The sequence below is a fragment of the Anoplophora glabripennis genome, unplaced genomic scaffold (assembly GCF_000390285.2).
Source record: "Anoplophora glabripennis isolate ALB-LARVAE unplaced genomic scaffold, Agla_2.0 scaffold79, whole genome shotgun sequence".
NCBI lineage: Eukaryota > Metazoa > Arthropoda > Insecta > Coleoptera > Cerambycidae > Anoplophora > Anoplophora glabripennis.
In genome coordinates this window covers 1,028,892-1,053,480 of record NW_019416623.1, presented here as the reverse complement: position 1 = coordinate 1,053,480, position 24,589 = coordinate 1,028,892, and the positions used below count along the sequence as shown (strand labels likewise).

General features: G+C 33.6%; 1 protein-coding gene across 1 annotated transcript in view; it reads left to right on the top strand.

Moving 5' to 3' along the window:
- The window catches only part of LOC108917159, a 234,381-nt gene that overhangs the window by 185,907 nt on the left and 23,885 nt on the right, over positions 1-24,589 (top strand). Inside the window, exon 19 of the mRNA XM_023455102.1 lies at positions 6,884-7,339. Within this exon, the coding sequence (XP_023310870.1) occupies positions 6,884-7,339 (456 nt within the window). The remainder of the gene's footprint in view (positions 1-6,883; positions 7,340-24,589) is intronic.

The following is a 24,589-nucleotide window of genomic DNA, read 5'->3' as shown; positions in this document are numbered from 1 at the left end:
GAAATAGTAAATGCAAGCAAAGTAAGAAATAAGAATCTTGTTTTTAATGTAATCGGCACGCTATTCTTATTTTTTACTTCTTTATAAAAATTATACTGTCACTATCGTGGAATTGCAAAATAAAAACTTTTGTCTGGAATCTTTCACTTTTTAACACTGATGGGTCGATAGACGATGCTTAATATTTAATAATTAAGTGAATAATGAATTCAATACAAATACAAAATCAGTTGACTGCACAAATTTTTTGACAATGTAACCTAACCTTCTTTTAGTATTACTAGTATTAGATTATACCGACTTAAATTATATGGTTGCATCTCTGGTCGCATAAAAACATTTTCAAAGTTTTTAATAAATTACACAGGGTCGGCCTTCATTTTCATTGAATAAATTAACTTTAATTTATAAAAAAAACGCGGAGACAGAACTTTTTCATATAAAACTTTTCTATTACAAATATCATCAGGAAGCTGTAGTTTAATTTTTATAGATTATACACGTCACACACTGTATAAAGAAAAAGTATCCATTTTCGACATAGAACACCCTGTAGAAATATTGCCCCCTAATTTCGGAACACCCTGTATTCATACAGGTATATGAAATTATTGTCTAGTTATTTATTTGTGACAAATTTGTAACCTAAGGGGTTATTTCTTTAATTATCTACCTTTAATTAGTTATCTATTTAATTCTCGAAAGAGATACTACTTAATTCTCGAAAGGGAGTTTATTATCATTATACTTTAATTAACACGTGGGAACTTAGAAATGTTGTATGTTCAGAGAATTACTTCCAAGCCCTTACCATTCATCGCTTACGTGGAATGTAATCCAGTGGCTGGCTATACAGGGTGACACTGAAGTTGGAGAAACAAAAAGAAACACCAAAAATTCCAGGAAGGGTTTATTAACAATAAACAAAACAAACAAACAAAATAACTACACAACGGCTCGACGACATTATTAATTAATTTATTTACACACGCGACAGCGTACCGAGATTCAGGGAATGCGCGCTTCATAGCAAAATTTAGAAAAGACTCTAACCATTATTAAATTAAATCAATTGGCCCGAGACTCTAAAGTTAATAATTCGTCTGCTCAATGTGAAACCTAAAGAAGAACTGCCTTTCTTGCAGATCCTTCTCGAATTCCACACTTCGCTTTGACACGCCCATGTCTTGGGTCCAGAAGTTTCGGTTCTTGTCTTATTGGCGAGAACCTAAATATCGGGACGCTGGTATAACTATATTAGGTTGATAATTACCTAATTGACTTGACTTACATTTATATCAATAATTCTGAAGCTAAACTTACTTATAATTAACCCTAGCCTTCCCCTAGTGACTCCGTGTAGCAAATACGGGGCGGATTAGTCAGTGTCATTTAATCTACTCTTATAGCTGGAAAATTCGCCGAAAAACCAGCTCATTAATATACTTTTCTTTTTCAATAATTTATTAATTTACAATTTAATTTAAGTCTACATTGGAATCCCTACGCTCTTCTCGCGGTTTCGCGCGTTATTAAAAAGTTGGGTTTCTACGCGGCGCCTCCCAGACGCTTAACACATGGCCCCGACAGTATAAGTGAACTTGTTAAAAATATCGCTAAATTTCGGGTGGCCTTCCCCGAAGGACGGTCTTGGCGACGTTACCTACTTGAAGCCCTCAACTTTCGATAATTTGTGTCGACTGGAATATTGTACTTGGCCCATCGTTCCGAGAACTATTAAATAAATGACTGCGCGTCCCGGCTTTTGTTATTTGTCAGAATAGATTAGAAAAAATTGTAAAACTATCGGAGCATTATTTTTATCAAGTTACATGAAATTCACAAGTAATTTCTAATTCATCGAAATTTTTCTACACTTAAAATTTTGTAAAAACTTATTTCTTTTTACACGGTCTCTAACTAACTAAAAAGATAATATCAACAAGCTGAACTCTGACTTTGACTTTCTCGAACTAAAAGAGAATCAAACTTTCAGATTTTCGAGTAATAACTTGACTTGATATTCATTCCTATTTAAAAACATACAAAAAAGGGTTTGGAACTGTTTTATGTTCGTCAGTAATTCATCGCAACGTCAAGCCGGGCCCATGAGGGTAAAGTGATATAACATGGTTATTATTCTCCTTCAAAATTTACTTGAACCGTCTGAAGATGTTTGAACATTATGGCAGATTAGGTTATCCTTCGGATATCCGAGGGATATCTTAGCATATCCTCCCAATGTCCCGGGAGCACATGGCTGATGCTGTGAGCTGTTAATAACTGAGCCTGAGAATGTCTGAATATTATGAAGGATATCTTCTGGATGTCCAGGTGATATATTTCCATTTTTTTAAATCAGTCTTTGGATTATTTCAGAAAACTAGTTAAGTAGCTATGATATGTATTTAACTATAATAAAATTAAACAATAAAATGAAAAAGTTACAATTTTTCTCAGAAATACAAATTTGTATTCTCGAAATAGGTTCTTGTGAAGAATTAAGTATTTTACATTTAATAAGAATGCTTATTTATTTGTAAAGACGCACTTACTTTATTACAAAAACAGTAATTTGATATTATTTATTTTACTTTAAAACAATGAGAGTATTAAAATCAGTTGGGTATGCTTGAAAAATAGTTTATTTTTCACTTAGGCGATATAGCTTGTTTAAGGAAACAACGTCATATCACTCTAGGGCGAAATAAACGGACCTAAATATTATCGCCCGCATTTTGACCCTATTTTGTACGATTCTTTTCTGCAAGGGTAGAATAGTAAATGTGCCTTGTATAAGTGAAGCAGACAAATGAAGGTACAAAGTTTATTAACATTAATATTTGATTTAAATTAATAACAAAAATCATTTACAACCGTCTTTAAAAATGAAAGTACAATAATTTGAGAAGGAACCTTTAACAGTAACACCAGAAAAACTTTCTAAATTTTCTTTGCCATCGAATAAATGTTGTTCATTTTCCCTCACAATTAATTCAGAAAAATTGTCATCACTAGTTCTTTCGACTCCTGTTATTAAACGAGATATTTTATTCTTGGAGTTATGCTGTCTTCTACATATCCTGATGCTACAGTATCACTCTTCCATTTTTCATGTCTTTTCAATGTTATCATATCTGCACCTGCATATACGAAAAGAGTTGCCGATGTACGACGCAAACAATGACCTGTGTACATTTTAGCATCTGCGAGATATTTTGCAATCCTGGACGGTATGCTACCGAAGATATTTTTGCCTACTGGTTGCGCAGTACATCGATCATTCCGATAAGTCAGAAAAAACCGCCGTTCTTTGATTTTTACTACAATAACGATTCCTTTGTCATCTATATTATCTATCGAGAGCCTTACCAACTCATCTCTTTTTAATCCTCCACAAATATCCAATACTAGAACAACCTACAATAACAAAAACCTATTAAGCACATGCAATAATATAGCCAATTATTTCCTATAGAATATCTTTTCCAAAAGATATGTATGACATGATCCTTTTCTAATCCTTATCAAAAATTATAAATATTTCTTTAAAGTGATAAAAGGCAATACACACCAGTTCTTGGAAATATCCCATTGATATAGTTTCACTAACAGCTGTTACTGAATGTCTGTTTGTCCAAGTCTCAAAACGTTTATATTCTTTATCATAAAGTAATTTAGATTTCTTAAGCAGTAATTAATTCTTCATTGGCTTTATTGGCTATAGCAGCAACTATTGCTGGAATATTATCCATTCTGCCTTTTCAATATGTCTCCTCAGATAGATCAAATGTCTAAATAAAAAATAAAACGTTGTATGCACCACGGGAGACACTAGGAGGTCGCCTGCAGGCATAATCGTCCCTGTATCTCCCTTGGTACATAAATAACTATTTCATTTATGTCTTTAATCCTAGAAGAAATATGTCAAAACTGAGAGGGCAAAAATTAAAATTGAATTGAATTTTTTTAAACAATGTTATAATGGTTTTATCACCAAGGCTGATTTTTTAATTGGTAATCAAGAACAAAGTGAAACTGATTTTTCTGATTAATTCCGAAAATGATTGACTTTAAAACAGAGTATGAAAGATTAAGTGACGTATAATGGGATAACTGCCTACAAATTTCATGAGACCTCTATTCAAAGGCGTGGGTTAAGAGCTAAAAATCAGTTTTAAGGGCAACAGTTCTATGCAAAATGTACACAATGGTATAAAACCGAAAAAAACGCTGTGGACGGACCAATATGGCGACTACTGTGTGCTCACTACCACTGCCGCGCAATTTGGTGCATGCGCAGTAAATGATATGCAAAGTGCTCCAAAACAAAAGGTAGATATTTAGTNCAGCAACTATTGCTGGAATATTATCCATTCTGCCTTTTCAATATGTCTCCTCAGATAGATCAGATGTCTAAATAAAAAATAAAACGTTGTATGCACCACGGGAGACACTAGGATGTCGCCTGCAGGCATAATCATCCCTGTATCTCCCTTGGTACATAAATAACTATTTCATTTATGTCTTTAATCCTAGAAAAAATATGTCAAAACTGAGAGGGCAAAAATTAAAATTGAATTGAATTTTTTTAAACAATGTTATAATGGTTTTATCACCAAGGCTGATTTTTTAATTGGTAATCAAGAACAAAGTGAAACTGATTTTTCTGATTAATTCCGAAAATGATTGACTTTAAAACAGAGTATGAAAGATTAAGTGACGTATAATGGGATAATTGCCTACAAATTTCATGAGACCTCTATTCAAAGGCGTGGGTTAAGAGCTAAAAATCAGTTTTAAGGACAACAGTTCTATGCAAAATGTACACAATGGTATAAAACCGAAAAAAACGCTGTGGACGGACCAATATGGCGACTACTGTGTGCTCACTACCACTGCCGCGCAATTTGGTGCATGCGCAGTAAATGATATGCAAAGTGCTCCAAAACAAAAGGTAGATATTTAGTGAACATTAAAAAAAGTATAGAAAAGACGAAAAATTTTGCATTGAATTGTTAACAACAATGAAAATTGTTAATCAATCGAATAACCCCTAAGATGTTAACTGAATTATGTTATTGTGAAGCTCTGTAGAAAATTTCAAGTTGATTGATTGAAAACTTTTTGAGCTATATTTCCGATCACTTAAAAAAGGTCGAAAAACGCTTTTAAAGTTTTTGTTGCCATTCAGCGTAAGAAATTCGTTATAAGTAGAGTTCGGGACTCGGTCGGATGATCATAGCAGTCGCGTCAACGAAACTGATAATAACGGCAGTTATTGGCTTCGCGTTTGCTTCGTGTATAAGTGTTTTAATATTCCTATAATGTCGAACGCGCCAAGGAGTAAAGAACGACCTTTTGCTGATGAAGTGGGCAAAAATATTTATTTTTATTTATACCTACCTGTTTATTTATTTGTTTGCGACGAACACGCCTATAACTAGCCGACGAAAACCCCGAACTCTAGTTATAAGTATACCTGCACCAGATAATTGGCCTTCTTCATCCTCTTTTTTTCGGCTTGATCTGAGACTCAGCCTGTCCTCTATAACAGTTAATTATTGCCCAAAAAAACTGGTGTTCCCGATGTTTCCCTAAAACTTTTTTCCTATATTATTCACATATTAAAGCATGGTGGAAACCATTTATCCAAAAATCAATTTTCACAAAATTTTGGAGTGGTTTTACCCCTTAACGTCCTAAAATCAGCACAGACGGATTAAAACGAGAGGCTGTGGGGTAAATACTGTCATATTCTTTGGGTGGCTATTTTTTTTCGAAACACGTATCAGCCATTTCAGTATTTGTAAAATGAGTCGTTGCACTTTTTAAGTTAATCGCTCAATCGAAGGTTTTGTTGTAAATACATAAACACAAAATAGCCAAATCCCGCACACAGGCCACAGCAGACTTAATTAAAATTTTACATTATAAATAAAAATGAAACCTATACTAAAAACGATTTTACTAAAAAAAAAACGATGCATGTTAATGCTATGACACAAATCTATTTTTGTGTAAAAAATGTTTAATGTCAAAATGAGTTATCAAATTTTTAAAAAAACTGCCACGGAAAAAATATAATTACCTGTCATCCGTGTCGTAAGGAACAAACATTTTACTGCATGTGCAAAATTTCATTCACATCTTTTGAAAAATATTTGAAAGAGAAACTTCAACTTAACACACCCTATACATTGAAAACTGAATATTTTCTTCATAAAATCGCCTTAAATCATCTACAAGTTGTTTTAGAACACCTTGTATAGATAAATGATACTGGCTGTAAGTACCAAACTGAATATATTTGGATACTTCTATTACATCCCAAAGATACCCCAAAACGTATACACGCTTCCAAACTAACAATGGTATGTTACAAAATGAAATACCAAATATACAGGGTGTATCTAAATAACACCCAAAAAATGTAAGGGACGAATGAAAATTAATAGGGGTCGTTGGTATAAAATTTAGTTACGCCCCTACAAAAATTTCAAAAAAAAAATTATAAGAAAATATGTCATAGGGGTTGATTATCAACCCCTTACAAAAATACTTCAGGGTTGGAAAAATTTCAAATAGTGTAGTTTTTTTGACAGATAATGTTCACCAAGTTCGATTTCTTCAGCTTGGTGTACATGGAAGATAAAAAAGAAAAACATATTTTTTTAATTTTTAGTGGGGCGTTACTTTTCAGGGGAGAGATTTTTCAAAAAAATGTATACCAATGACCCCTATTCATTTTCATCACCCTTACATTTTTGGTGTTATTTAGATACGCCCTGTATAGTACTTGCCTTGTTCTATTTGGGCAGTTAGTTTTAGGTGCATTAAATTGTAGTGAGAAACAGAAAATAATGAAAACTTACTCTTTCAGGGATAGGTTAAAGTTAGCAACGAGCGCCAAAGAAAAAGACAGTAGCATAAAAGACTCATTACTGAAAGATAGCGACCCTCCATCCATCACAGACACTACATTAAAACTAGTGCCGTCTCAACCGTCCAATAACAATAACCAGCTGTTATCAGGTGGCAGTCCAGTCGCCCAGACCTCCGTACCACCCAAAGTTAGTGCCAGTGACAGACTTAGTGATAGCAACAATTTCTCAAAGACCAGTTTAGATAGTGTTGACAGTGTAGATAGGAACGAACCCCATTGGATGAAGCTAAAGCGAGCTGCCATCTCCAAGGACGTGTCCGACACCAGCTCGCTTATCCTGTCGAAGGATAACGGTGAGAATGGTGGCGCTGAGGAGGTGACGGTGGAAGCTGCGCCCAAGGAACCGAAGCCGAAGCCCAGCTTGTTCCTCACTAGGAAAACGAAGCATTATAGGTAAGTAATTGTTTCCATTAAAGAGTAAACTATATCAAAAAATGGTGTAGCACACTTTTGTGTTGTGGATTCATAAAAATGTTTATGTTGTATAATTAAGCTAGCAGTTGAAAAATTGGTCAAAAGTCTAACATGCTTAAAAAAATATTTCTCTAAACTGATTTAATGTTTGGATATTGCAACTTTCTTGCTTTAGGAGCATCTTAGAACATTTAAATTGAAAGCCTCTTCTAGTCATAACCACAACTTGAATAATGTTTACTAATCTGATACAAAAAAAATGCTGTGGATATTCTTGTACTTTTGTTTTATGTGATGTTGTTTAATTTCTCTTATAATTACTTTTTAAAGGTTCATCAATTCAGTGGCTTGCAACTATACAATGCCATGCTCCGTGCGTTATAGGTTTGTTTTTATTAAATCCAAAATATTAGTAGGTTGTTATTAAAAATGTACTTTTCGATGTAGGCTAGAGTTAAAACTTATAAACATGTTTTATTCCTTATTAACAGCGACAAACGCTTTATTACTATACAGGGTGTAAGAAGTATGACTGCCATAATATCAGCATGAGATAGAGTAATTATAAATGAACAAAACATATATTATAGAGTGTAAGATTAACAGTTTTCAAAATACAGCGATTAATATTGGGGAGTTTCATAACAACGTGAGCGCTACACAGCTGATGTACACGTACACCACGTGTGCACGCGGCAGACTTGTCCTATGGAAAAAATGTAAACAACTATTGTTGTGAAACATTTAGTAAATTTCAAGACAGTTGTTTTCCAGTTTTAAAATAAATAAAATAAAATGTATAGATTTTGTAGTATGAAGATAGTGTTTTGCTTAAATTTTAGCACGGATTTTAGTAATTATGAATCTCTTAAAACAGGAACTTAACTTATAATCAAATTATGAATTTGAAAAATATGTAATTAAAGTACCCAAAGACTCACGTCGTTCAAATAATCATAGGTACTTATTAAAAATAATTTAGTACTTACCAAAAAGCATAATTCAGTAATTTTTAAACGCTCAAGTACAAAACAAACTAAGACATATGTACAAAATGTCCATCACCATTTTCGACGCACGCACGACACCTTCAAATCCAATTTTCGCGCACTCGCTGGAAAACACCTCAAGAAAAGGAAATAGTGGTACGAAAAAAACTGAATTGCGTATTGGTGGTTGCTGGACACCTTAGTACCGCGTGTTAATAAACTGCTACGCCGTTGTCACATTGCTCGATATGAATTTTTTCGAATTTTAAATTTATTACAACACTAATTATTATTATTTTTTAGAATTAAACAAGTTGTCAATATTTCTTAATTAATCGAACTTTTGTACATTAAGTTGGAGAATTTGATAATTTTTTTCTCGGAAATGGTGGAGTTTTGGACCCATGTCATACGAGTATAAGGTTTCTTTGATTATTTTAATGTACCTATTCTATCGTCTGTTAAAATTAAGGCAATCAAACTTCTAATACCCTGTATACAAGTGATGCAAGCATTACTCAAGTGCTATCTACCAACTTAATTTCTTTCCTATGGGAAAATAAAGGACATTTGTTATATTTTAGCAAATTTTAAAAGTGCTGAATTGAATAATGAACTTACATCATTTATAAAAGTAGAATGGCCAGTAGGACTGCGTGATCACAGTTCCAGTGACTTCTTTTTTATAAAATGATGTTACTCTGAAGCTACGTACAAATCTAGTGCACAAATTGCCATTAAAACTGCAGAACTGACTATTTTTAGAAAATATTGATAAACTTACTCATTTAAAAAAATTTATCAATTTAAAATTTCTCAAAAACTGTCATCTTAAATTTCAGTTTATTTATATGGGTGAATAGTCAAATTGAATGTACAATTATCACGAACAGAGTGTTGACGATGGAGGTAACAATTAGTCATCGCACTGTACCTATATGTATTGTAAAAATTGTAAAAAAACACTGTACAAAACGTCAATGTTCTACCAAGGACGTGTAGGTTAACCTTAAAATTTATAATTTTGTAAAGTTATCGTCATAAAAATGTGCTACGAATTAATTAAAATTAATAAAATACGATGCGATGCGTTCACGGATGGAGTAGAAAAGACGGAAACTTTTTTCTTTTTCATCTTATGAAAAACATTATTCTGGTGAAGAAAATCTGCTTCTGTTCAAATGGTAAAAAAAATTAGTTTTTAACGGACCAATTTATACAGGGTTAGTATGGAAACCCCAAAAAATCTCAGGAGGAAAGCATTTTGGGGATAAATGGTGAAGACAAAAGTCTTAGCAGTTTTCACAGCGCATCCGAAAGTAACCTTGACCTCGAGGTCAAGGTTAAGGTTCAATGTCATATCAAGATCAAGTCGGTTTTTTTAAATAGCGACCCTCGTTTTTGACCCCGAAGGTGGAAAGAGCAGAAAATCCTGCATCCGAATATGACATTGACTTTGATCTTAAGATCACTAAAAAATTTCGTCCCTTCTATTCCATCGTCGAAAATAAAAAATGACAGCCGGAGTAATCACTTGACCTCTTGACCTCTACCTGACCTTCGGAATAAGGAGTCACTACTCGATATGACCTTGACAGGTTCTTTCGACCTTGACCTCAAGATAAACGTAACTAAGGAGTACCATCAGGTATCTACTCAAATATTATTACTCCCTCTGATACCGTAGTTAAAAATTAAAAAATACGGTAAAAAATCAACAATTGATCTTGAATTGACCTTGACCATTGACCAAGAGGTCACGTTTAAGATCATAATAATATGTAGAATTCTACGCTGTTTTATTTCTAGCGTCGGAATAAGGAGTCACTACTCCAAAAAGCGATATGACCTTGACATGTTCTATCGACCTTGACCTCAAGGTCAACGTCACTAAGGGGTATCGTCAGGTATCAACTCAAATATTATCACTCCCTTTAATTCCGTAGTTAAAAATAAAAAATTCCAGTAGAAATCAACATTTGACCTTGAACTGATCTTGACCTAACCTAACCATTGACCTTGAGGTAACGGTCAATGTCATACTCGGATGCACAATTTTATGCTTAAAAAATTCCAGTAGAAATCAACATTTGACCTTGAACTGATCTTGACCTAACATAACCATTGACCTTGAGGTAACGGTCAATGTCATATTCGGATGCACAATTTTATGCTCTTTTCATTTCCGGGGCGAAAAGGAGGGTGGACATTTAAAAAACCGAGTTGATTTTGATATGATCTTGAACCTTGACCTTGACCTCAAGGTCAAGGTTACCATTGGAAGCGTCGTGAAAAATGCTGAGTCTTTTGTCGTCACCATTTATCCCGAAAATCCGGCTGAGATTTTCGGGGATTTCCATGCTTTTGACTAACACTGTATACAGTGTTCCCTATTATGAAATTATTAGAAATGTAACAGTTAATTTTATTTTTAGAACTAATTAATGTACTTTGATATTTAAGAAACATTTAAGTACTTGAATCTTTTCCAAATTATGATATGTACAGGATATCCACATATCGTCTTATCAGTTGGTGTCAATGACAACAATTTTTTTCAGGGTAATTTGAATTTTGAGGAACGATACTGCTTATACTCCGCAGTCGAAATTATAAAGAGTGACTAAGACATAATATAAAAACACTATTACCATAATGCGTATAAAATATAAAATGATTTTTATACGGTTCAATATTATTTATCTTTGTGTCGCTCGCTACGCACATCGATAGAATCTATAGACCGAGTTACAGTGAACGTCGATCTATATTCTATCTCTGTCTTTTGCACTTGGTAGGGAATAGGGAAATGCTTTTTTAGTGGGTGTAAACGGACTTGATTTAACCCGTCTTGAGAAACGTCATAGCATAAGCGTAGACGAGGGGTCTAATTCCATGGCTATAATAAATTTATAAATTAAAAAAACACAATTGGGACGTTTTAAAATGCTGTAATAATTAAAATGGATCAAAGTGCCTGTTATAGCAAACCGTAAAAAATATTAGATGTTATGTTTTATTATCTTTTTTCATTATTTCCTATATCTTGTTGCCTTTTACGCAGACACGCCAATGGATTTTCGTTCCCGGCACGCTTCATCCCCATTACTAGTCCAAAAGTTAGCGATTAATCACTCTCTATAATTTCGACCGTGGAATATAGTTAAAAATAATCTGTAATGGATTTTTTACTAAAAATTAAGTAGGCCATGTCAGAAACAAAACTTTACTAGTACAACTTGTTCAGATTTAAAATTTATATCCATATTCCAAATATGGTTTTCCTAGATTTTTTTAATTTCTCCGTATTGTTTTTTGTATTTTTTATAAGGGATTGGAAAAAAATTATCACACGTTCTTTATACAGTTTACAATTCAATGATCAAATAAAAAAAATATCAAAATAAACCGATACCCCTATACATTAAATGTCGGAATTGGATTAGTTTTCTGTATGTTTATTAACTGATGTAGTGATTTATTGAGTTTTAAGTGTAAAATCAGCTACTATACTTCTAATCATTTATTTGTAGATGACACCCATTACCTTTATCTACATTTGGATAAAAGCAGAACTTTTAACAAAATGAGAAATAAAATCCAATTCTATCTGTGGACAGAGAAAAAAAATATTCACAGCAAAGCATCTTATGCGTCATATAAAATAGCTTAGCTTATGTGATTCTGTACTATGACGTTGGCTTTGGCTAGTATGTATCGGCCTTAACAATATCTAGTAATGTGACGATAAAAGCAAGATTTGCTATATTTTTTTAACAGTCCTGTATTCACATATTATTGCTATATTCATGTATAGGAAGTATAACAGAGATAAAAATTAAAATATATATTTTAATACGCAGTGAAGTAACCATGCTTGATGGGGCATTGGTTGCACATTTAGAAATGTGTCCTTGGTTTTCGGGTGTTATAACGTCTATTAGGTAGGTAAATTTGAAAGCATATTCAACAAATCAATTATGAGATGCGTAGAATGATATTCATTGCCAGTTTTGCTTATATATGATTTAATTGCAATCATTAATTATTTTCTTATCTCGAAAAAGTCAATGTTAATAATAATTTACGATCATTGAAGTAATTCGTATTTTTGATAAAATTTAATTTATTTGTTTCTACATTCATATCACTGAACTATTAAAAGGGGTACAAAATTAGGTTTCCAAATAGGCTACTATAGTAGTATTAAAAAATAAACATTTGTCGATCTTTGTCTATTTTTTATTAATCCAAGGGATGCTGTTTAAGTCTCTCTATCTTCACTTGTTTTAAAGCAAAGTTAACTTTACAATATTTATCTCCTCCCTACTATAAGGACGTCGATTGAATGACAGGATACTTCAAGGATTTAAATGAAATGGAAATAAAAATATGACTATAATAATGTTAAAATGATGGACCGCTATGTTATGCTATGTTAAGGGTATACAACAAATCTTTTTTTAATTCTTTAGAAATTTTCTCCCATATTCTGATGTTCATATTTGTTAAAGATTTTATTTTGCAGACATGGAAGTTCTCTTATCTTCTGAATAAATGCTTTACTACTATATAAAAATTAATTAGTAATACTAGTACAACCATTCAATTGGAGAACTAACACTTAAAAAGAATAATAACACAGGCCCACAAACAGAAATCGCAATTTTTTTTTCCCGGACTAGGTGACCTTTATGTTTTTGGGGTCGCTGATCACGATTCCGGTGTCCATATGACCCCGTCACGTCTAGATCAAGGTCAAATGAAGGTCACACACATTAACTCGAATGATACAATTTTTTTGACCCCGGATTCTGAAAGAGCGGAAAATTTTAGTTCCGAATACGTTTCGACCTGTTGGATGAACCGACCTCTGAAGGTCATTTGCAGGTTATCTGTAGTTTGATCCTCGTTTTTGGTATTCCGGCTGATATCTCGTCTGAAGGCAAGATATCGATGGCTTATATGTCAGCATATTATGTAAGTAATGAATCATGGTCTTGGATTGACCTGGAAAATTACTTTGTTGTCAAATCCAAGGTCATCCCTCCCAGTAGAAATATTCAACAACTGAATGTGATTTCGTACAATGTTAGACTCATGGTTTAAAGTTAAGGTAGATTGAATGTAAATAATCAAGCTTGAAATTGAACACTTAACTGATTTCTCATTTTGAACTACGAACCTATCATTTCACGAAAACACACAGTTAAGTACATATTTTTTCCTTGAGGGAGAGACTAATTCCCCTGAACTTTCATGAAGGTAATATATGCGATATTTCGCTTCTTAGCCAATATATCAATCGAGAGATGAAAATAAGGGTTTGACCTCTAGATGACCTGCAAATGACCTTCAGAGGTCGGTTCGACCAACAGGTCGAAGCGTATTCGGGGAAAAAAGTATTATTCGAGTTAATGTGTGTGACCTTCATTTGACCTTGATCTAGACGTGACGGGGTCATATGGACACCGGGATCGTAATCAGCGACCCCAAAAACATAAAGGTCACCTAGTAGGGGAAAAAGGACTTTTCAATTTCTGTTTGTGGGCTTGTGTAATATACAGGGTGTCCGGAAATACCGTTCGAATAATTCTAGGGGTGATTCTACATGTTAAACTATGAAGAAAAGTTTATATGAACATAGGTCCGCAAATGCGTCATAAGGTTGCTATGGCGATTCAAAGATTGCACCGGGATATAGATTTTATTCTATATCTCTGGAACCGTTTCAGATAGCCATCTGAATTTTGGCATATGAATTGCCTTTAATAGTAGTTTTTTTTCAGTGTTTTTACTAAATTATTATTTTAATCAGGGGCGTACCGACAGGGAGGCCTCGATTTAATTTGTTCACATTTTTATTAAACGTCATATTTTTGCAGTTTTCTTTAGAAATTCTGATTCCGCGGTATAAATGACATAAAAAAGGTATTCTTGTAGAAAACCTGTCAGGCTAGCCGTTTTCGAGAAAATACTCTCCAAAGAAAATAGTGCATGCATGGTCGCCCAATAATAAAAATTTCTGCATCAATGTAGGCTTATGTCGGTGCTAAGTTGAAAATGGAAAAAGGTCAAATTACTGTAGTTATGGTAAACGAATTTGACATAAGGTTTAAAAATAAAGTTTATTCGATTATTATTGTGTTAACAGTGTAATTGAAAAAAATCATTGTTCTCGTCTTTCAAAAAATGTCGGAATACTCTTTTGCTGAAATGCTCTAAATATTTAGAAACGTTTTTTAAAACAGGCAAGCTCCGTGTATTTTATATCGTTCGTCAATAGTAAACCAATTAGTCTTTAACAACCCTTGAAATGTGGACAAATTTTCTTAAATAAGTGTTTTTGTCCGTCTATGGTAACGTAAGCCAAATGACAACGTTAAAATAATATTGACAATACTAAGTTATTAGTAACGGTAACTTGACTTCCCTGAATAGAATGTCCTCATATTTGTACAAAATGTTTTGTTTTTTTGAAACACTTTTGAATTAAAGTGGTTACATGTGACTCTTAATCTAGGTTCTATCCATAATGAGCCCAATATTTTTACATTCCTTTGCAGGAAAAATAACTGAAATATTAATCTTAATTTGGAATACAGAGTTATCTAAAACGAAAAGTCATTGACTACCAAACAGGAGAGATTGCTTTTTCTTCTCATTGAGGATTAAATCAAGTGAGGCAGAGAATTTCAAAATATTTTCAAGATCTAAATTAATATTTAGGACCAATTTTCTAACTCATTATGTGAAAAAGAATAATACATTTGTGCATGGTCAAAATATTGTCTTCTTCTTATACCTGAGGCTTGGTTCTATTTAAGTCCCATGGCACCGCGGTCTTGTCGGGCCTATTGTGTGTCCCACTGTTCAGTCCTACTCAGCAAGTAGTTTTGTCCTTTTTACAAAATCCAAAAGCTATCTTGTCGACACTTCTCTCAGCTTCTAGATTCCCGAAAGGGTTTTCCCAGAAGCGTCATAATATGCAGAGAAGCTTCATCCGTCGAGACACATCCTCCGTAGACCAGACTGTCTACAAACCTTAACTTGTATACATATTTCCTAAAGTGACAGTGTACTGTCACTTTCCTGAGCCGAATTTTATTCAATTTCTGCAAAGGGCACTCCATACGTTTCTTCGCAAGGCTTTGCTCTGCTCTTGTAGCCCAGTGTTTTCCATTTGCCCAGAACTCGCCTAACCACACTGAGAGATGCGCCACAGAAAGGCTTCGGACCAACGAACTCTATTTCGGATCCCTTCCTAGCAAGTTCATCCGCCTTCACATTTCCGTCAATGCCTTTGTGTCCTGGTACCCAACACAGCCTAACTGAATTAGTGGTAACCAGTTCAGTCAGCATTTTTTTAACTTACTTTGTGTGTCTAAAGCCTTGATTGCTGCTGACTATCAGATAATATATATATGAGTTTATGTTTACCTATAACCTATCGTCAGTATATTGGTGAATGGTACAGAAACTAGTCGTAACAAATCTTAAACGTAAACAGAAAATAACAGAGGGCTTTATTTATAGATATAAGATATTTTGGATATATATTGTCATATTTACCCCTCAGCGTTTATATACCAGATAGTTACTAAAAAAACTAAGCGCAGTATCACCGACACAGAAGTGTTTAAGATTAACTATTAAGGTAGCATGGATCAAATGGATGGATCAAAAGGATCAAAATGGATCAAAAGTTTTACTGTAATCTAGCAAGACCGAACAAAAAATGGCAAATGCAAAATATTGACCATTTTTAATGTATGTACAGGGTGTCGCATTGCATTTATAAAAACAGCAGCATTACAGTTAGATAAGAGTTTTTTTTATCCTACATTCTAAAAAAAATTTTGAAATCCGTCAAAAAATAAAGAAGCTACAGGCTTGTATCACATGTAAGCGCGATATAAGTGAATGTACCGAACTTAACTAGCATAGCGCTTTGTGTTGCTCTAATAATAAAGACGACTATCGTTTGTTACATCTAAAACAACTGAAGATAGGGAGATATCAATATCAGCACCAATAGCTAACCTATTGGTAGTGGTGTATCCATCTATTTTAGAATTTGCAATTAGAAAGATCGTGAAAAACAACTCTCACCAGTATTAAATTGTTTAACCAAATTTCGTGAGCTTTGGATCGCATTTTTATAACATATTGGCTGAGTTTCATTTAGGATTAGCTGCAGTTCATGCCACTGCATGCATGGCTACTTACAACATGTTCAACGAACATCCCTATAAACTAGGTTTAATGTTGACAAAACTTATTATTGCGCTAAGCATAGATGTATATCAGTACCATTTGAGAGCGCTTCTGGTTGAGTTTATTTCTTGAAATGCAGCAAATATAAATTTTTTGAAGGCGTAAGTTAAGGATATGTTTATTAAATTTTGTTTCATCAGTTTCCTTTTTGGAAATGTTTTCTAATTTGACGTTCAACGTTATATGCTAGTTTCCATAAAATTTTTTGTTTGTATTCAAACTTAAACGTATTATTGTTTATATTGTTAATACTATATACCTGTAAGGTTCTTAGTTTTTGATAAGAAGGACTTATGATAAAAGCCATAGTAACTTCTTTTTTAAATATTGAAATGTCACTAAAAGGAACAATCGTGTATTTGCTGAAGGAATAACTAATTAATTTTGTATCAATTATGTGGCTTAGATTTACTTGTGGTTACTGTAATTATAAGCTCATTAATGAACGGTAATTGAAATCCATTGTTCTCGGGTCGGAAATTCTGGGATAACGTACAATTGTATTCCATTTTCCAGTTCTACTATTAAATTATGGACAATGTAGGTATTTGTAATTATTCTAAATTAAAATTATTATTTAGTTTTATAGCTGGAGATTTTTAGAAATTTTCCAGACATGCAACATTCCATACATTTTTTAAAGGATTTTCTGAAAATTTGACACCCTAAAGAAAATAAAAAGGAACAGTATCGTTTCAAAACCTCTACCTAAATTTTCTACTCTATCTAGTCTATTATTATGTTACCTCAAAGGTACCTATTAAATAAATTATAAACAAACATATTTCGAAATTATCATCAAATGAAATTATACAAGGTGTTTTTGAAATAAGTGCGCTTCTTCAAAGAGGTAATAGAAGAGGCAATTTAAGCAAAAAGTTTTATATGAATGTGGGTCATAGTATGCTTCGTTTTCGAGATACAGGGTGTAAATGTGTAAAAATTATTCCATTCTCTAAAATATCTTTGAGTATGTTTGGTGTAGACTGACAAAACTTAGGCCATTGATTCATCAAAGTAGAGGTAAAATTCCGCTAAGATGACTTACAAATATATCAAATAGTGCTGGAGATGCGAGGGGTCAGTATCACAATGAGCCCAGAATTTTGACGCGAATGAATATTGTGCTTTTTAATAGCAATGCAATTTAAGAAAAAACGTAATAATAATGTACCAAACTGTAAATCTGTTCAGGGTGCCCCAATATTCCATGTACATGAACCTACCACCGTTTCATGCTATCAAGATAAACAGATTTAACTAAATTTACCCTAAGTTGCTTCATTTAGTCGCTAGGGGGCATCAAAGGTGATACATTTTTTCAAATAACCTTGAAACGTGTTGGAAGATTTTATTCAAATTTTCTGTATTAATACTTCCATACAACGTGTCCCAAAGGTATGGATACAGCACAATAACTTTCGAAAAATGCATTTTGAGGAAAAATGATTTAGACAAAAGATTTAGGATTTTTTCCTAGCTATTCAATGGTGACCCTAGATTTGACCTTGACCTTGACCTTCAAGGTTATTTCAAGGTCAAGCTAATTTTTTTATGGGATGCCCTACTTTTGACCTTGGAAATGAAAAAAGCGGAAAATTTTACGTTCAGATAGGTCATTGACCATTTTTCAAGATGGCGGATCCAAGATGGCGGACGCGATTCCAAAAAATTAACCGATTTACGCCAAATTTAGTATATGGGGGTTTTTGGGGTCGCTGACTACGAATCTGAAATCTGTTTTTGAGGAGTTTTAGTCGAAGATGGCGGATCCAAGATGGCGGACGCGGTTCCAAAAAATTAACCGGTTTACGCCAAATTTGGTATAGGGGGGTTTTTGAGGTCGCTGACTACGAATCTGAAATCTGTTTTTGAGGAATTTTAGTCCAAGATCGCGGACGAGATTTCAAAAATCAACCGATTTTTGCCAAAATTGATTTAGTGCGGTTTTTGAAGGTGAAGGTCACGGTCAAATCAAGGGTCACCGTCAGATAGCCAGGGAAAAATTCCTACAACGTTTGTTATGGTATTTTTTTTGCAACCCGTTGTTTTCAAGACAGCGCGCCAAACCTTGCGTGACCTTGATTTGACCTTTAATGACTATCAGAGTTCAAATTCGGAAAAAAGTCAAGGACATATCTGAACGTAAAATGTTCCGCTCTTTTCATTTCCGGGGTCAAAAGTAGGACATCCCATTTGAAAAAATTAACTTGACCATGAAATAACCTTGAAGGTCAAGGTCAAATCTAGGGTCACCATTGAATAGCCAGGGAAAAATCCTAAATCTTCTGTCTGAATCATATTTCCTCAAAATATATTTTTCGAAAGTTATTGTGCTGTTACCATACTTTTGGGACACCCTGTATATGTCACTTTATGACAATAAATGAAGTAATTGGAATAAAAGAAATGTGGAAAATCCCACCTTCCTTGAACTATCGGCTAATAATTTTTTCGGTTATGCTACAGTTTTTATTATTTTTGTTATCTTAAAGATGGTGGGATTATACACTTTTCCTTCTTTTAAATTTATTTATTTTTTAACAGCTTTGAGTTAACTTTTAACATTTATTTTCGATTAATCTTGACTTAATTACGTCATTTTAAAAGTAATTTATTGGTAACAAAATCGAAGTTTCGTATTCTAGTTTACAGAAACTTATAAAAGAGATTCTTATGAGATCTGTTCAATATGGCCATTGCTGTCAATTATGCAATGTAAAAAATACTTTTTCCTGTAATGTACGTTTGTTTGAAAGCATATTGTCATTAATAAACTGGTTTCTTTGATTTTAACTATTCTAAGATTAACAATAAATACAGTTGCTGTAGAAACCGATGTTATTAGTTCGTCAAGCTCGAATACCCATTGTGGAAGTAGAAATTCTGAAAATTATGGAAGAGTTCTAGGATTTTGTGAATGAAACTACCATAGAAGTGTGCGCGTGTATTGTTAAAGATATCCGAATCGTCCAGTAATATTGAAAAGCGTCTTTGAGAAACTTGTCAGTTTTAAATTAACAGAGGCATGCCGGACATCATCATCAGTTCGAACACTCATTGTGGAAGAAGAAATTCTGAAAATGGTGGAAGAAAATTCGGCAACTTGTTTCAGATTAATACAGAGGCAGACTATTGCTTCCAAAAGTTTAGTGAAAAAAGAAATTTCCTGAAAACTAATTCTTTGCAGACAATTAACTGCATTAAATGTTTTTTGTTTTTAAAATTAGACGTTAGGAAGATATTATTAAGTATACTACAATTGATAAACTGGTTATTTAGATGAATTTTCCAAATTTTTACAGGACATTGTAAATGTGATATGTAAGTATGCACATATAGTTTCATTTGTTAACTCGATATTAATATTACAATTTATTGTAAAAGTTTTGTAAAAAATAATAACTTAAATGATTATACTTAGAAAAGTTTAAAATTAATATTTGTCAATAGTAACTTAAATAATTATTCTTAGATAAGGTTCAAAATTAAAAATTAAAATTAATTCTTTAATTAACTTGATAATAATTAATTTGAAAAAGTTGATATTGACGATGATTACAGATTACATGATTACAGTTTGTAGAATGAAGGAATTCTGGGAAGAGTACAATCATTTATGTATTACAGAAAACGTTGGCCATATTTAACAATTTTTGTTCCGAGTGTTTCAAGTTTGAATTGAAAATGCATTAGTAATGACATAAAAAATTAACTAACACAAAATTATTACTAATACAATTCTACAAGAGGGAGACATTTTTAACAAACCCTTCATCATTGAGAAAATAGAAAGGAAAAATAATAAAAGCACGACCCCTGAAAAAATTATGAGCAGATTAGTTTTAGGAAGGGGGTATTTTCTACAATTCTGTTAAATGAATTACTTCGTCTACTATTTCATACAGTGGCGTCTACAGTATGTCCGCGGTTAGGGTGAATAAGAGGAAAAACTTTTTTATTTTACATTTAACGGAAAAAAGGCACACTCGATAAAAAGTTTTGTCCGAATTTAAAATCAGGTTGTCATAGTGAAACCACATACAATATAGCATATCGCCACAGACTGCTACTTAAATGCTGGAAATTGGCAACCCGAAATGGAAGCAGACTTTTGTTAGCCGGTTCCATCAATGAATTTTAGCGTGGTAAATCTTCTACTTGGTAATAGGCGGCAGTTCCAGCGGTGGCTTTGTTGCCAAATAATAACTGCTAAATAAATTTAATGCTTTCAATTATATAATTAAAGAAATAAGGAACTTATCTTGTGTTTGGAAATCACATTTGCCTTAAATGTTAGAATTAAATGTTAGAATTAAAACTATGAATTTACCTAATTAATTATGTATTTTATATCACCTTGGAATGGAAAAATTCAAAAACTCGAAATTAATGTTTTTAGATTTGTGCGTCGACTTCCAATTTGGTATAAACACCTATGTTTTAAAAAATTGCATTATACAGGTTGTGTATGCTTAGATGGGTACTGCTCTCTTATTGTTGATTTCCTTAGATAGGTAAAATAATTATTGACACAAGTGTTGCATATCATGGATGCCATTGGTAGTGCTCATATTTGTGACACAAGGTGTTAAAATTAATTAAATTAACACAATGTAAAATTGCTGGAATCTCAAGGAGTAGGTAAATACGAAATTTATTAAAAAAAAACAACAAATCATCAATCAATACAGAGATAAGATAATGCGTTCGCTACTGCTGTTGCAATTTTTGACAAAATTTTTTGTTTTTCGACATACTGACTTCGGACCGTTTTCATTCAGCGCAGAACGGACAATCAGAACCAGAGGAGTGGGGAGATTTTTTAAATTATTTTTTCAATTCAACGCACCGTTTCCGAATTATAAGACCTTTTTAATTTATTTTCCACATATGGACTTCAGACCTTTTCCATTCAACGTAGAAGTTGGTCTGTATGGCAGATACAGAACCAGAGGTGTGGGGAGATTTTTTCAATTATTTTTTCGATTTAGCGCACCGTTTCCGAGTTATACGGCCTTTTTACTATAACACGACACACCTCTTGTTTCCAAAATTTATTTTTTTCATACGGACTTCGGACCCTTTTGCATTCAACGCAGAAGGAACATACAGAACCCGGGGGGGAAGGGTTGACATTTTTCAATTATTTTTTCGATTCAACGCACCGTTTCCGAGTAATAAACACTTTTTTATCCTATGATGTCACACACCGTTGGTCCCGATTTTTTTTTTTTTGACAAACTGGTTTTGACGTTTTTCACTCGTTCACCATGGGAGATTTTTTGATACTTGAGTTTAATCAAATACTGTTTTTTTTTTCATTCATATATTGTGACACCCCGCTTTGCGTCACCCACCGAGTGCTCTACTCAGAACCAAGGGGAAATTTGTTAATATTTCCAGCCATTTCCGAGTTACGAGCAAAAACCGTTTTTTTTTCTTATACTGTGTGACATCATAGATCGATAACGAAGGCTAAAAAGGCCACGCACCAATCGTTATTTGTTATTTTCATAAGGATGAATTTTAATTTTTTTAAATGATTTTTTTAATTTTAAACATATATTTTATGCCAGCAAATTTTGATGTCAAATGAAATAAAGGAAAAGTCGTACATTTGTATTAGACCAGGCNCTATGTTTAAAAAAATTGCATTATACAGGTTGTGTATGCTTAGATGGGTACTGCTCTCTTATTGTTGATTTCCTTAGATAGGTAAAATAATTATTGACACAAGTGTTGCATATCATGGATGCCATTGGTAGTGCTCATATTTGTGACACAAGGTGTTAAAATTAATTAAATTAACACAATGTAAAATTGCTGGAATCTCAAGGAGTAGGTAAATACGAAATTTATTAAAAAAAAACAACAAATCATCAATCAATACAGAGATAAGATAATGCGTTCGCTACTGCTGTTGCAATTTTTGACAAAATTTTTTGTTTTTCGACATACTGACTTCGGACCGTTTTCATTCAGCGCAGAACGGACAATCAGAACCAGAGGAGTGGGGAGATTTTTTAAATTATTTTTTCAATTCAACGCACCGTTTCCGAATTATAAGACCTTTTTAATTTATTTTCCACATATGGACTTCAGACCTTTTCCATTCAACGTAGAAGTTGGTCTGTATGGCAGATACAGAACCAGAGGTGTGGGGAGATTTTTTCAATTATTTTTTCGATTTAGCGCACCGTTTCCGAGTTATACGGCCTTTTTACTATAACACGACACACCTCTTGTTTCCAAAATTTATTTTTTTCATACGGACTTCGGACCCTTTTGCATTCAACGCAGAAGGAACATACAGAACCCGGGGGGGAAGGGTTGACATTTTTCAATTATTTTTTCGATTCAACGCACCGTTTCCGAGTAATAAACACTTTTTTATCCTATGATGTCACACACCGTTGGTCCCGATTTTTTTTTTTTTGACAAACTGGTTTTGACGTTTTTCACTCGTTCACCATGGGAGATTTTTTGATACTTGAGTTTAATCAAATACTGTTTTTTTTTTCATTCATATATTGTGACACCCCGCTTTGCGTCACCCACCGAGTGCTCTACTCAGAACCAAGGGGAAATTTGTTAATATTTCCAGCCATTTCCGAGTTACGAGCAAAAACCGTTTTTTTTTCTTATACTGTGTGACATCATAGATCGATAACGAAGGCTAAAAAGGCCACGCACCAATCGTTATTTGTTATTTTCATAAGGATGAATTTTAATTTTTTTAAATGATTTTTTTAATTTTAAACATATATTTTATGCCAGCAAATTTTGATGTCAATGAAATAAAGGAAAAGTCGTACATTTGTATTAGACCAGGCAAGTTAGACAATAAATCAGCAATTTTTTTCTGATGAACCGATCGAGTTGCGGTTTTCGACATTGTCTTCGGAAAAACATCAGGAAAAAAGTCTATATATTACACTTTGGGGCTGGATCGAAACTGCATTGCGGGTGCATAAAGTGCATCTTGGAGTGCATCAATTTTTCCGAATTTTCTAAAAATGGTAAAAATTGACTAAAAGTTGTAGAAATTAGGTTTTTGGGGTCGGAGATTCCGAATCTGACCCTGAAAAATATGCCCGAAGGCCCTGGGGCTCTCCAGTGGGGCAAGGAGGAGACTTCTGTAAAACATCGAATAGCTGAATAATTGCCTTCTAAATCCCCACTCGGGAGTTTTTGGGGTCAGGGATTTCGATTCTGACAGTGAAACGTATGTCCAACGCCCCTGGGGCCCCCAGGGGGCAAGGGGGGCCTTCTGTAAAACACCGAATAACTGAGTAATTGCCTTCTAAATTTCCACTCGGGGGGTTTTTGGAGTCGGGGATTTTAATTCTGGCACTGATAAGTATGCCCGACGCCCCTGGAGCCCCCAGTTGGGGCAAGGGGGGGGGGCTTCTGTAAAACATCGAATAGCTGAGTAATTGCCTTCCAAATTTCCACTCGGGATTCTTGGGGTCGGGAATTCCGATTCTGACACTAAAAAGTATGCACGACGCCCGTGGGGTGGGCTTTCTGGAAAACATCGAAAGGCAGATTTTTGCAATAAAACTGCTCCATCCGCTTACCAATCATGATCTTGTAGGCTTATCTTTATATTGTAATACACGCAAATTTACAGAGATTAGACAAGAAGGGTAAGAAAAACTAACAGGAAATTAATGAGTCGAAAAGAATCCACTTTATTCTGAGAACCAATTTTCTTTTTATTTGCAAGGCAATTAGTGAGACAACTACTATCATATGTTTATCTAACACTTTCACTATCAATCACAATTTTCATCATCAGTACTGCCATCACTGTCTCCATCACTATCATCTATTACATTTTCGACTATTTCAGGATTGGAACAGTTGGTTCCAAAACAATTTGTACATGCAATTGTGCATGTAATTCCATGCTTCCTGCACCCACAAGATCTGCATTGTCGATAATCGGATTTTGTCG